At 31.2% G+C, this 16178-nt stretch overlaps 1 protein-coding gene across 1 annotated transcript; it reads left to right on the top strand.

Annotated features, from left to right (window-relative positions):
• The first annotated feature begins 851 nt into the window (after positions 1-851).
• LOC112604002 (tubulin alpha-1 chain-like) lies at positions 852-3212 on the top strand. Its single transcript, XM_025352857.1, has 3 exons — positions 852-987; positions 1547-1848; positions 2388-3212. The coding sequence occupies exons 1-3, from the start codon at positions 867-869 to the stop codon at positions 3210-3212; spliced, it is 1248 nt and encodes a 415-aa protein (XP_025208642.1). The 5' UTR covers positions 852-866.
• Positions 3213-16178: the final 12966 nt, after the last annotated feature.

Below are 16178 nucleotides of genomic sequence, written 5' to 3' on the forward strand. Positions count from 1 at the left end.
ATATGTCCGTACCATTAGGATTTGTCAATTGTACGTTCAAGTCATATTTAAAAATATCATATTCTCGTACTAAAACGGCATGCGTTTTAAATTAACGCAAATATAAATTAACTCCGTATAATAGTATTAGCCGTGTTAATAATTAATCAATACCATGTTTTAAAACCGTTGTATTTCCTTGACAATCGTTTTTGTTTAATTACATTTTGGTTTCGAGTAACGCATTTTCATTAATCTCGCGATCGTTTCTATGTTATTAATTTAGTGGTTTCGTTATTAAATTGGATTCGTTCTAAAATTTATTTCAATCATGGTAAGCACAAAACACCATCATTCTAGTTTCATTAATTAATATAGACATAATATTTTAACATGGTACAGTATAGATACTTAATTATATGCTAACTGGTAGATGTGCTCAGCACTCATCGTTAAATTTAATGATCGGCAGTGGTGGCGGCTGCGGCGGCAATGGTAACGCAAACCCGTCGGCTGCTCCACCGCTGTGTGAAAGGGCTCGGCTATATTATTATTATTATTATTACTCAATAATAGCATCGTTTAAAATTATTGCAAAACGGTGATCATGTGCCCAGCTCTTCATCGTCGAATCGTTTCGTTTTCACGACACATAACTTAACCGAGTATAATAAGCAATGCGACCGACTTTTGAAAACCAAACGAATCGCGTGGAACGGCATTTTAATAAACGATGTCCCTTACGTACATTTTTTTACTATAATTTCGTGTTCATTTTTTTCCAGCGTGAATGTATATCCGTACACGTAGGTCAAGCTGGAGTTCAGATCGGTAACGCATGCTGGGAACTGTACTGTTTAGAGCATGGTATCCAACCGGACGGACAGATGCCGTCCGACAAGTCAGTGGGTAGCGGAGACGATAGCTTTAACACGTTTTTCAGCGAAACCGGCGCTGGAAAACACGTCCCCCGTGCCGTTTTCATAGACCTCGAACCGACTGTCGTTGGTAAGTGTACATTGTTATTTCTCAAAATTAGTTCCACTAACGCATATTTTTGTTTTTGTATCAAGAAAAATTTATGTTTATTAGCTTGTAGTAGGTCGTAGGAATATACGCTTAAAAATAATTGGGGAAATTAGTATTACACATAACACAATATATTATTTATTATATTAGTAAATTGCATTTTGAATGTCATTAATTTTAAATTTTTCACATCATTTTTTATTTTTTGCATTTAAATATCAATATTAATATAGTCGAAATTTTAAAATAACATCGAAAAATTAGTTAAAAAACACTAACTACTCTTGTTTTTTTTTTTATTAAGACTGACAAATTTATTGTGACAAAAATATGATTTAAGTTCAACTATTTAGACCAAATTTAGTGTTACCTGGCTTTTATACATGTATCTATAATTGTGAAAAACATAAAAATTAATAAATAATCAAAATTATTTTTTTAGTAATAATAATACATTTTACAATTGAAAAAAATGTATTTAAACTAATTATTTTAATTTTTCACGTGGTGTATGACGTATTATTGTGCCTTTGTGTAGACGAAGTGAGAACTGGAACGTACCGACAATTATTCCACCCAGAGCAACTAATCACTGGCAAGGAAGACGCGGCCAACAACTATGCTCGCGGCCATTACACAATCGGTAAAGAGATCGTCGACTTAGTGCTAGACAGAATCAGAAAGTTAGCCGATCAGTGCACTGGGCTTCAAGGGTTTTTGATATTCCACTCTTTCGGTGGCGGCACCGGTTCCGGTTTCGCGTCACTACTCATGGAACGGCTCAGTACAGATTACGGAAAGAAGAGCAAATTAGAGTTTGCCATCTACCCAGCACCCCAAGTGAGTACCATTTATCTTTATAGCTCTCGAGTGTGTTTATCGTATTATTTTTAAATCGATTTAATTTCGTAACGATTAACAAAAATATGTGTAATATATATTTTTATAAATATGTTGTTTTACTCGCTGTTTATAATATTTCTAAACAAAATTATAATAATTAATATGATATTTTGCTTTTTCGATCATTAAAACGGCAATAATAATTCCACTCGATAAATATGTTAGTGAAAAAACTGTAAAGTCCTGTACGTGAGGAGACCTTATAATATTGAATTATTGTATGGAAACGAACTATTGGCGGTGTTTTTGATACAGCGCATTCTCGTTAATTACGTTTAGCCTCCCCCCTCACGCCAAATCGCCTACCGACTGACAGCAATTTTTAAATTTTTACTAATTATTGATAACGACGTTTAATCGAAATTTTGGACGACAATCGTCTTCCGTAAAAAACGTCGTAGTGTTTACCGCGTTCCTAATCAGTAATCACCGCTTGCGTTGTACATATAATTTTATTACATCACTACTATACACAGGTGTCGACGGCCGTCGTGGAACCGTACAATTCGGTGCTGACCACGCACACCACTCTCGAGCACTCGGACTGCGCGTTCATGGTGGACAACGAGGCCATCTACGACATATGCCGGCGGAACCTGGACATCGAGCGACCCACGTACACGAACCTGAACCGGCTGATCGGGCAGATCGTGTCGTCCATCACGGCGTCGCTGCGGTTCGACGGCGCCCTGAACGTCGACCTGACCGAGTTCCAGACGAACCTGGTGCCGTACCCGCGCATACACTTCCCGCTGGCCACGTACGCGCCGGTCATATCGGCCGAGAAGGCGTACCACGAGCAGCTGTCCGTGGCCGAAATCACAAACGCCTGCTTCGAACCGGCCAACCAGATGGTCAAGTGCGACCCGCGGCACGGCAAGTACATGGCGTGTTGCATGCTGTACCGCGGCGACGTGGTGCCCAAGGACGTGAACGCCGCGATCGCCACGATCAAGACCAAGCGGACCATCGTGTTCGTCGACTGGTGCCCGACCGGGTTCAAGGTGGGCATCAATTACCAGCCGCCCACCGTGGTGCCGGGCGGCGATCTGGCCAAGGTCCAGCGGGCCGTGTGCATGCTGTCCAACACGACGGCCATCGCCGAGGCGTGGGCCCGGCTCGACCACAAGTTCGATCTGATGTACGCGAAACGGGCGTTCGTCCACTGGTACGTCGGCGAGGGCATGGAGGAGGGCGAGTTTTCCGAGGCCAGGGAGGACTTGGCGGCGCTCGAGAAGGACTACGAGGAGGTGGGCATGGACTCGACCGAGGGCGACGGCGAGGCCGGCGAAGAGATATGAGACTCTGTTACTGTTATTTACCGACCGCCGCCGTCCCGCGAACCCACGGACCGTTGTCGTAGATGTAATCATATTATAAATATATTTTCACTGAAATATTATCCGTTAGAGTACATTTTTTTTTTTTTTTTTTTTTGTTTTTATCGACTATACGTCTTATCGGTACGAATGAAAAAAACTCGCCAAAGGTGCAGTATAATGTAACTAATATGCGTCCCATGTAAAAAATAATACGTGACGGAGAACGGCAATCAAAGACGATCGTAAATAATACGATAAATTGGTATAGTTATAGATTATAATAAAAGACGTACGAATAAAAATTATAGATTTTTAGTTACACGTCCTGTGCGGAGTTTGGATCGGTAAAAAAAAAGTAATTGATAATTTGAGTGGAATTTTTTTTTCTCTGTTAATCAGTGATTGCAATGATGATTCGCAAAATACGTTTGAACAAAATCTCTCGTCCTTTATTCAATTTAATACATAATTATTTTCAATAATTGTTCAAGTAGGTAATAGGTGAAAAATTATACGATGATGAATTGTCGTGTATGAAAGTTAAAAACGTGTTTAAAAGTTTTCTCGTCATTAAATAGTTAACGATCAACTTGTCTTCAAATATAACTAGAAAAGTACCTATTTATTGAATTAATTTTTACAATAATTATTTATACAATGAATTGGTTGAAAACGTTTTTCTACGAAATACATAATAATAATAATACACAATAATAACTTACATAAAATTGTATGGTTTATATTTCAGATGAATTAAAATCAATGACATTGAACGTACCTGTTTAATAATACATTATATTATATACTCTAAATAATACTATTTGTACTGTACCACTGTTTATTACTGTTTATTACTACTAGTAATTGGGAAATCCTATGTTCAGTGCTCTATACGCAACATTGAAAAAAATCACAAGCAGCAATGCATCGTTACTAATTTTTAATGTATAATGTGTTATTGATGAAGAACATTTTGACTTTTGTTGAAGCTTCCTACAGTTTCTCGTAGTGGCGTAGTGCTTACCTACATAGGCTACATATTATCATCCATTCATCACAGTAGTTTATTAACAGTTTAGTTTCCATTTTTTTTTTTTTCCTCAACACGAGTAAAATAATTTAAACATTTTATTATACGATAATTGATTTTATTTTCGTCATGATACGATTCACATATTTTTATCTGTGGTAAATTTTTTTTCCGCTAAACGTGTTTTTCAATATCCATCCATTCGTTGTTGTGTTCGACACGCAAAGTCCGGCACTATACGATAACGTGTTTCAGGTAATGGTTTTTGTGACAATGTTATATTCTAATATTATTCACGATCGTGGCATTCAATCGTTATAAATAATACGAAATCGTAAATATTTTCAATATAATATTATCGTATTTTAATATTAAGACCATATCGACGCATTCCGGCGACACACATGTCTATAATATGCGTGCCGGCAGCACATAATAACGAATAAAGGAAAATATACTTCAGTATTAGATTATTATTGATTAAAATGTTTAATGAGATATAATAAAATCTATGTACTTAATACTATTTGTTTTATAAAATTATATTTGATGGTTTATTTTTTGTCATGATGATTTAAAGCAAAGTTAAAAAGCGTTTGGGAATTAATAATTACCAATAATAGTATTTTAAAATATAAAAAACAAAAACCATGTGAGTATACATTGTATATCATCTTATCGACATCTAACAGTATTGTTAGTTTAATCATACACAGCTAATAACTGATTCTTTATGTTTCGTATTTGCATAAAAATACATAGTTTATTTTAAACTATCTATAACAATGACCGGGCTCAGGACTTGTAGCATTTGTATATTTGTTTTGAAAAGTCCTAGTAACACCTAATTAAGTTACTAATTTATTTCGGATAACCAGGAAATCAAGTTAAAATTTTTTTGTTGCATATTATTATATATTTTAAGTTTTGACGCAATTTTGATGTTTTTAGGGCTATTTGACACTTATATCGTCATTTCAAAGAATAAAAATGAAAATTTTCTATTAAATTAATAATATTACATTTGCGTTTATTAATTTATATTTCGGTAATCGTCATAAAAAAAAAAATGAGATTGACAAAATATGATATGATGTTGCCATTATTTGGTAATTTCTTTGATAAGGAGGTTTCTATTAATAACAAAATAATTTTATTGTTGAACGAATATTATCGCATTTTTTTTATTTTGCTTGAAACACTAAATTATATTTATTATTAATCAGTCGTTACCGGTTTCTGATGTCGTATACGTCAGTGTGTATATTCGAGAAACGTGTTTTTACTTGCAAACTTCATTTATAATTTTGTTTTTATTATTAATTTTTATTTTGCTTCAATTTATCATTATTTAACGATGCCTAAAGAAAAAATGTCCGTTACTGATCGTCTTAGAAGTTATGTTCGTGAATTTGGTGCAAACACATTAGCAATTGATATGAGTGTTTTACTGTGTAAATTTTGTGGTATTAAAATAAACCACAAAAAACGATTCAATATCACCCAACATTTAAAAACTGAAAAACATTTAAATGCAGTTAAACGTGCAGAAATTCAATCTGATAAACAAAAAACAACAGTTAGTCACCAACATAACAAAAAATCTTCATTTAATAAAGACTTATGTTTCGCATTAATGACAGCTAATATACCTTTGAATAAACTTTTGAATAAAAGTTTTTGTAATTTTTTGAAAATGTATACTGGAAAAGATGTCCCAACAGAAGCAACATTAAGACTTTGCTACATTAATGAAATTTTTGAAGAAACGATAGATAAAATTAAATTTGAGTTGTCAGGTAAAAACATATGGGTTAGTATTGACAAAACAACATATATTGAAGGAAGATTTGTTGCTAACGTGATTGTCGGCACACTTGAGGTAGATTGTCCAGGTAAACAATACTTGGTATACTCAGAGCTTTTAGAAAAAACAAATTATTCGACAATTAGTAGATTGTTTGACAAGTCTATAGGACTTATTGGTGTCCAAAATTACAATGTTTTATTATTTACATCTGATGCTGCTCCCTACATGGTAAAAGCTGCTAACTCCTTAAAAGCATTGTATTCTAAAATGGTGCATATTATGTGCACTGCTCATAGTCTTCATAGAGTAGTAGAGGAAGTAAGAGGGAAATTCAATACTGTTGACAAAGTAATTTCTAGTTTAAAAAAAAAATTTAAAAAAGCTCCATATCGTATTCAAATTTTTAAAAATGAATCACCTAATTTAAATTTACCACCTGAACCAATAATTACACGTTGGAGTACATAGATCAATGTCCCAAATTATTATTGTAAAAATTTGGAAATTATTCGTAAGATAATTGAAAAACTAGACGCAGATGATGCCGTAATTATTAAAGAAGCCCAAAAATATATATCTAATGATGGCATCGAAAGAGACTTAGCTTATATAAAATCAAATTTTTCAATATTAATTATTTCTATAACTAAATTACAAGAAAAAAAATTACCTCTAGCTGATGCTCTAAATATATTTGAAAACGTAGAAAGATCATTTGAAACTCTTCAAGGGCCGATTGGAAAAGCTATTTTAACTAAATTCAACAATGTTGTCAACAAAAATATAGGGCTCAAAATTTAAAAAAATATTTCATATAATCATATGTGTTATCGGGCCATCAAAGAAACATTGAACTTGAACTTGGACTTCCTGAAAACCTTTCGACGGATAATTTCGTTTACTTTATGTACACTCCAATTACTTCAGTAGACGTTGAACGATCATTTTCAACGTACAAGACGGTACTCAGCAATAATCAAAGTTCATTCAAATTTGAAAACTTGAGTAAACATCTCATCATACAATGTAATTTTGAAGGTAAAATATATTAAAATCCAATTAGCAATAAGTTTTTTTTTTTTTACAGAATAACAAAAAAAGAAATGTGATTTTCCATTTTGATGGTATTTGTAACGAGTTGGTTAAGTAAACTACAACATTTTAAAAGTCTATTGTAATATATATTATATATACAATTTTAAATTTAAAAATGAATTAATAACTATATAGATAATAATTTATTTTTATCGTATTTCATAAAAAATGTTATACTTTTTTTACATATTTTAATATTTTTAGTGCATATCATTGCGTGTATAAAAATTTTTTTAGAGCTATAAGTCACGAACCCTGAAAATGACAATTGAAAACTAATCTATCCCGATTAGAATTAATAAAGTTGACATAGAATTAAATTAGTCATTGGATACTGGATAGTCACATTATTTTCATGGCCCATGATGATTTTTATATTGCCAATTTTTTGCATTGTATTAATTATTATACATTTTTAAGTATTTTATAAAATACCATGTATTCTACTTTTCCTAGCATATGTATGTACTATATATGTATAATATATATTAAAATAAACTCAAATGATATAATATAGTAATTATGTGTTTTCTCGTATAGTTTCTCTGAACTGTATATTACGAGTATATATATGTTTATACACAATACACATATAATTCGATGTCAACACTGCGGCGCGATGGCTAAACGTACAATATTGATTTTACAATCTGCTGCAAAACGAAGAAGCTATAAAATTATGTGTATTGGTCTCGTCGCAATGTATCGCAAAAATCGCAATTTTATATTTTTCTCTTATCTAGAAATATATATATATATTTTTTTTTTTACAGTCTCGTGTTCTCCGTTATTCTTTAGGATATTTAGTCACTACAGGACTACAGTTACGTCAAATTATATACTTATATTACTTTTATGATGGTAAACGGATGCCAAGTAAGTCAAGTACCTAAATTAGCCAAAGCATAAGTGATACTTACACGTTTATTCTATAAAATATACAATACATACCTACATATTATATACTTACAGACTATATTTGAATATTTTATCTTCATTATTAGTGCTGGGATTTTGATGCAAAAAGGCATCTTTTTTCCTGGTGTTTTGAAACATCGGTGAGTAAGTATAAAATGTGTTTTGGGTGATACTTATTATATTAAGTAATTTTTTTTTGGCATTTTTTAACAATTTTAGTGCATTTTCTTAGTTTTTAGAGCATTTTTCACAATTTGTTCATAAAATGAACGAAAATTGTTGCGATTACCGAGAGACTTTTGGCAAACTGCAGACGGTACGAATAATACTAAAATTTATCGTCAATAGCAATTTTTTTTTTTAATTATTATTTTTCAATAAATGACTAAGAAAACAGAAGTATAACAAAACTAACAAACAATTCTATGAAAAAAAAAAAATATACTATTCTAATATTATATTAATTTTTTGACGATTTTTAAGCTATAATAAATATAATTAAAATGTATTTTTATAGTGCATTTTTTGAGTATTTTAAGTCATTTTCGTATTTTTTTTAAAGGCATTTTTGAGATTTTTAGGGCATTTAAATCCCTAAACTTACTAAGCCCTACTTATTATGTTTATAAGTATCTTATGTTAAAATAATTATTAAACCAATATAATCATCTAAAAATTAAAATTATTCTTATCATCAATTGCTTAACCCACTGAAAAATTAAACTATTTTTTTAAACACGAAACTTAATAATCAAAAATGTTTATATACGTGCTGCACAATGGCGTAGTTATGAAAAGGATGATGGGAATAGATCGCTCCAGAGCCTTTTTTTTGTTTAATGTTTAATGCATTGACTTATACTCGATATAAGATAATTTGATTATAAAATTACCTATAGTACCTATGTTATAATCATGGATATAATAATATTCAATATAGGACTATATGGACATGGTGTGGCGTGGTGTTTAGACGCAGTCGCCGAATGGTACTAATGACCTTATAGTTGCCAAAGCATAATTATTAAATATTTTTATATAGATACCTAATATTAATACGGTATAGATTAAATTTCTAAATCAATATTTATCTTTTAAGAAAATACTAGTAGAAATCTATATTAAAGGGCCTATTAAAAACCCCCCACTTTAATTTTATCGAATAAATTATATATTCCCTAGAACAAAATCATAACTACGCCACTGCTGTTGCAATATAACTATATTACTTTAGCTCTACTTAATTGTTAAAATTTGATGGCAATCAAAAAGAATTTAACATCAAGAATTTTAACAATTTCTCAATTGAAACTGGTGAGAAATGATTTTTTTTTCATTTAATAGAGATCAATTTGTTATTGTTCCGAAAAATGACGAATTTATTTGCATAGCTACAAAGGAAAATTTAAAATTTATGATAACACAAAATAAGTTCTTTGCATATGGTACTTTTGATTACGCACCAAAATTTTTTTTACAATTTTATACCATACATTCTTACACAAACGGTTTATGTGCCTATTATTATTTCTTATTATTATTTCCCTCCTGTTTTACCAGTAAATATTAAATCTCTAAGTTTTTATAATTATGTTTTAGAACTACCAATGGCCCAGAGAGCTTTCATAAGACAATGTTAAGTTTTATACCCCCCATCCTCCAACACATGCAGTGATATCAGTTTTGAAACAAATACAAACACAAACTATAACAATAATAAATTCCATTAAAAACAATTTATTTAACCAATGGCCAATAAGGATTAATCTAAAATTGAATTAACATTAAAAATTATAATAATTATAAAATCCACAAGAATCTAATATTATATTTACAGAAAACTGGAAATTTCTACCAAGGAAAAAATAAAAAAAAATATAAAAAATGTAGAAAAGACTATAATTTTGTAATTTTTTTTATATTTTTTTAAATCGTCTAACGTATTATACTTCATATAACATTATTATTATTTATTAATATTTATACTCCAAAATTTTTTATTGATTAATATTTTGATTTTCTAACGAATTATACATTATATAACATAATTATTAATATTTATATCCTTACATTTTTTTAATTAATCAACATTTAAACACTTCATATTATTTTACATAGATTTATTTTAATTTGTAATGTAGTTATAATGTAACTTTATATTATTAATATCGAATAGTTTTTATTTAAAAACAATTTTTTAATTGAATTCTTGAACAAAATAAAACATATTAAAAAATTATAAACTTGACAACGTAGCCTATAAAAACGTTCGAAATCTTTCGTTTTTTGGCTAAAAAAAAATAATTTTTTTGATAAGTGACATTCGTTCGCAATCGTGTTATAAAAAAGGTAAAACGTTCGTAATCGTTCGCCACCCGTATTTTTGTATACCTACCTATTGCTGCTTTATATTTTGATTACAATCTTTTAATTTTGTTTTACACATAACTATGTATAACAACTATTAACTGGGTATTAATTTTCTAAAACGGATGTATAAACAAAAAATTGAATTACTGGTGCTTTAAACACTTTAGCTCTAAGGTAACCCTGATAACGGTACATAGTATATTACTGCAACATGCCAACATGTACTTGTATAATAAATTAGCATCGTTTGAAACGTTAGTATGAATTCCATAAAACTATAATATACATAAAAGTATAAAACTAGTATTCTTATTACCTACCAATATTATATACATATACATAATATGCCTATACGACGTGCGGTATGTATATTATCAGCTCATCGGCTCATCGTCGATTTAACTCCCGTTTGGCGTGATCGAAACCATATAATAACGAACGAAAAATAATTTGAGTGATTTTCATGGCGTTTAGTGACGTGTAATTTTTACTTCCGTTTATACAGCCTACATATCTAGTAGATAGGTGGTATAGGTACATAAAATTTTAATATGCAGAATAACGTAGATCTACACATGATTTCCCGACGGGGTCATGAGCACTCGCATTATTAACAGTTTCCATGCGTATAAATTATCCATAATAATATATTATATATCTATAAAATAGGTACGTATATTATTATGCGCGAGGACTGTTTTATTGTCACGGGCATCATCATTATTATTTTTATGACTGATTACCTAAATGGAGATATAGCCAATTTAGTATACGCACTCAATTACGCATTAGGGGTGGCCAACAAGAAAACCACGACTAGTCACATAGAGTAGACTTAACCAGCTGTTACAAATATGTTTATAAAACATTATTGGTTAATGACATTTTCTAGAAATTTTTGTTGATTAACAGTTATTACTTATTACTCATTACATATTTATTATTTATCTATGTAACAGCTATAGTTATACCGAGTACTGTCAAGTTTATAAATCTAATAACTTCCATTTATTTTCTATAATTTAATAATTGGTTCATTTAAAATATATTTAATACATAACAATAAATAAGTATAAAAATATGATAACAATATAATATAATGATGCAAATAGCAGATAGTTTGATAACATACGTGAGTGATGAAGGAACTTTATTTTTCTGTTTTCTAAAATCGTTTCAAACTATTTCCTATATAGTCTTTCGGTGGATTATTACTTAGTAACTAATGACTTATAAGATATTAGCTGGGATTGCATTTTGGTTCAAACGGGGTTTAGAACGAAATTGTTTGTTATGCTTAAAGTTTTAAGTTGCTATTTGTAAATCTTTAAACGGTGCATTATATATGTCACTGGGCTTTAGTTTCTTTTTAAAATAACATTACAACTAAGAATAACAATTTTCTTAAAAATGGAAAATAAACAAGTTTTTAAAATTAGATATCATAAAATATATCTATAGGTGATATTGAAAATCGATAGTATGAGACTCTTATAAATCTAATGATATTTATTTAAATATAATATTATATTAGAGCAAGGGTCAGAAATTATATGGCGATCCAGATAATTTGAAAAAAAATTTCAAGGACCAGAAAAAACTTGAATTCTATTTAATAAATTTCGTGTTATTGTGACTATTATTTTCAATGGCGATAAACAGTGAACGCCATCGTTATCACTAATATCTTTTAAATATAGGTCAAATATCTATTATGTGAGATAAACCAGCATTAAACATTTTTTTAGTGGTCCAGTTATTTACCCTCTACGGGCCCGTCTATTGTCGACTCATCCTGTATTATAGTATGTGTTGTACCCAAATCGTGAGTCCGTGGGTGTATATTACATTTATACGCAAACATAAATACGTTATTATATTATGCAATGATAATAAGTAATAACAGTTGTATGTATTTTAATATTTAACGTACTAATAATCAAGTATAATATAATGTATTATTAATATGTTGGTATAATGTAGGTATGAGTACCCATCATATAAAAAATATAATGTGTGCGCGTTCCTTATTGGTGTCCCGTACACTGCTCGTGAGTCACATTACTCATATTATAATATATAATATATCATTTATATCTATAATAATATTACTAATCCTAAACGATTCCTACTGACGAACTACAATTGCAACAGGTCTATAGAAAAACCACTCGTCCTCGTAGAACCTGTGATGATCACTACGTGTAAGACGGGAGAAGGGAGGTCTTTCAATTCTTCGCTGTTCAAAAAAAGTTGAGGTCTCGCCTACCGGTATGAAATGAAATGTAAATTTATGTTAAACAAATTCGATACGATATAATGTGTTTTCTCAACTAGATAGGACATCTAGTCAGTAGAATATAATTTACAAATCGATGTTTACTTGTAGAATGATTAAATTTTATTGAAGTACGTTTGTCTGCAGTACGTGTGTTAGCATTTTGAATCTTTTTTAGCAACCGTTACAGGTCTCCGAACTTTGTAAAGTTACTGTAAGCCGCACACCAACGACGTCAGATATTCAATTACTATGTTCTGTGATGTGTGGTGTCATTACTTATAATTTTTCTGTTTAGATTTCTAATTTTACCTTTTTCCAGCATAAACTATTTATGTACTCTTACAGACATGTCAAATGTTTAGTTTGGTTTAAAACCTTAACAGTGTAAGATTTTTAAATAATTTGTTGGACAATATACTTTGTCCACCAAGAGAATGTGGTGATTTTGAACATAAAACTTCGAGAAAGGAATAAAAAATGAGTCATTCCTTAATAAATGAAGAATTTAAAACTGTTTTTAAAGTTATAATTGAAATATACATTATGTGTTTCATAACAATATAAAAATAAAAATGAGCGTTTATCGCTTTAAAAATGGATTGTAAAATATCACGACTAGCAAGAACACTTGATGAAGAATAAATTCGAAAAATCATCTCTATCAATTACAACAAAACCGTCTTAAAAATTCTCATTTCATAAAGCTTCTTGATGGAGGGTTACTTAAATACGAAGTAAATTTTAAAGTTTATTACACACACAATGTTTTAAGCAAGTAGAAGTTCTCAAAATATTAAAGGAACGTAATAAGTTTATAGAAAAATAAGATATTGAAAAACATATATTTGGCTTTGGACAAACATTCGAATGTTGAATTAAAATTTAACAACTATCAATTTCATGGTAAGTCTAAAAATATTATCGACTGTCGTTATTTTCGGATAACGATTTGTTATCCTCATTGTTAATAATGAGTCGTGGAGATGATAATAATGACAAAGTAATTATATATTTTAAGTACTATTATAAAAAATTGTTAAGTGTTTATAAATAATTGTAAATATTAACAATTTAAAAAAAATATAAATTGAATGACGTCTATAATAAAATTAAGTTCGTGGTACTTGACTTTTTAAATAGATATTGAAATGTTTTCTATAGTGTAAATAAACTTGTGTATTATTTATTATTTAGCATCTATGCATCTTACCGTGGTATTATTTATTATTGCTCCTGCTGGTATATTTTTTAATTATATTATATTGATTATAGGTACGTGAAATAGCGGAAATTAAAGCTTAAGAATATTTTTCAGTTCTTAATTAAAGATATTTTGATATATATATATACTCATACTTTGTATTGTTCTCAAAATCCTAAAAATAAAAATGAAAGTAGGTTAAAAAAGATTTCATCGGTTCACGCACCAGAAATGTGTATATATATACTCCAAAATATGCCGTTGGTGTGTGGTAATCGTCGTGACACCGTGCAAGAAGTTAGTGGTAGGGAGGTGCGCGTACGTGTGTACATAGAGCCGAGATGGAAAAGAGGGAAGATTGTGCGATAGAAAAAGGATCGAGAGGAGATGAGATAAAGAGACAGTGTGTGCAATTTGTGTGTGTGAGAGAGAGAGAGAGTAAGAAAGTATGTGCGTGAGAGAGAGATAGGGGCTGTGAAATAGACATAGAGACAGCACTCGTCGCGCCACCGCCGCGCCGGGCGATCGATACGAAGATAATTTGACACGAGAGGGTTTTCGGGCCGAGAGCCGAAAACGTTTGCGACGGAAGTTTATTCGTGACAGATTAACCTCGGATAATTGGCAATAAGTCAGCGGCGCTTTATTTGTATTCAACGATGATCGTATACACAAACACACACACACGCGCGCGCGCTCGCAGTTAAGGTTTTGTACAAAGGGAGAAATAAGCGCCCTTTTTGTGCCGGCAGTACACTCGTCCATCGCCCACAAATTGCAGTTTTATATACGTATAGTACAAAGTACGTCGTGTATTGTAAGTGTGCATGAATGTGTGTGTGTGAGAGAGAGAGAGTTTGTGTGCGGGCAAAGCGGAAATACTCTGCGCGGTTAGCGTTAGTGTGTGTGTGTGGGTGTATACATAGACTGCTCGAGGGAATTACTTGGCCTCCGGTCGGAAATCCCTTTCCACTGCCGCCGTAGCTAATTGAAGGGGCGTCGTCCGCCCGCGCGCACAATTGCGAGGGATGTACACCGCCGCCTAAATGAATCGCCACCACTACGTATATATATACACACCAAAGCCATTCACTCTACGCCCGACTTGCCGACGATACACTATGGACCAGTGTATTGTTATTGATGTAATTATTGTTTACCCCTTATATACATAATTGTATATAGTTAGTACACTCAACAATACGGCTCTCGACCGTTTACCGTGGTTATAGTATACAACATCCGGAGCATGTGCAGTATACAGTATTAATAATTATTGTGTAATGTGTATATTGAATAACGTGCACCATAATGTTTTATTATTATCATCGCAATACAATTGGTCATAATATATTATCAATATTATTATGATATTCTGTTAGCTGTCTGCGTAAAACTTAAATATATTATCTACACTGCCATACGTTGATTTCTTACGGAAATGGACATTTTATAATGGTTTTATTTGTACAATATTTTATATACAACTATCTTATGTATAGGGCGTTTACAGTAAACAGTCAATATAGGCTATAGCTGAGCGAGTCAAGTAGGAAAGTCGCTCGTACTGAATGATAATATAGTGTCTTTTTTAGTGGTTTTCTTTACCAATATGCCGATCTACGTAATACGCTATAGTTTTTTGCAAAGGCGACTACTACAGATTACTGAGTGTTAAAAGTGTCATAAAAAAATAAATGGTCTGATAGATATATTATATTAGCCTGTAGGTATTTGTATGAGAATAAAAACAATAAATATACTTAAAGACCTAACTAAAATTATGTTATAGTACAATTTATGAGTATTTTTTTATTGTAGTTAACATTTAATATGGTTGGAAAAGCCATACCTCGACCTCTACGTTGTGCTGACAGGTAAAATATAATGCTTAGTTTCAGATAACCAGCGGTGATTCAACAGCAGTTACCAAAGAAGCCCTTCAACATTGATGACAACGATTGAAAACTCGGTTTCAAGTTGGACGAAATGGACTCGGCAATTATCAGACCGGTGATTTATATTACATTTTTACATCTTACTATCCTCGTCCAATATAGCTCTATAGCGGTAGACATGTATCAGGCCATTAGTAAAACTACTAAAGCACGCTCATGTTACTTTCGATCAACAACGACTGTTGGAAACACAGAAGTAAAACGGCATAGAAGCTGAGAACTCGAGTCTGAGAAGCAACTCCTACTTTATATGTACAGTATACACTCATGGACTACATCCGA

This window comes from Melanaphis sacchari, unplaced genomic scaffold (genome assembly GCF_002803265.2).
Source record: "Melanaphis sacchari strain LSU unplaced genomic scaffold, SCAv2.0 Contig117_pilon_pilon, whole genome shotgun sequence".
NCBI classification, from domain to species: Eukaryota; Metazoa; Arthropoda; class Insecta; order Hemiptera; family Aphididae; genus Melanaphis; species Melanaphis sacchari.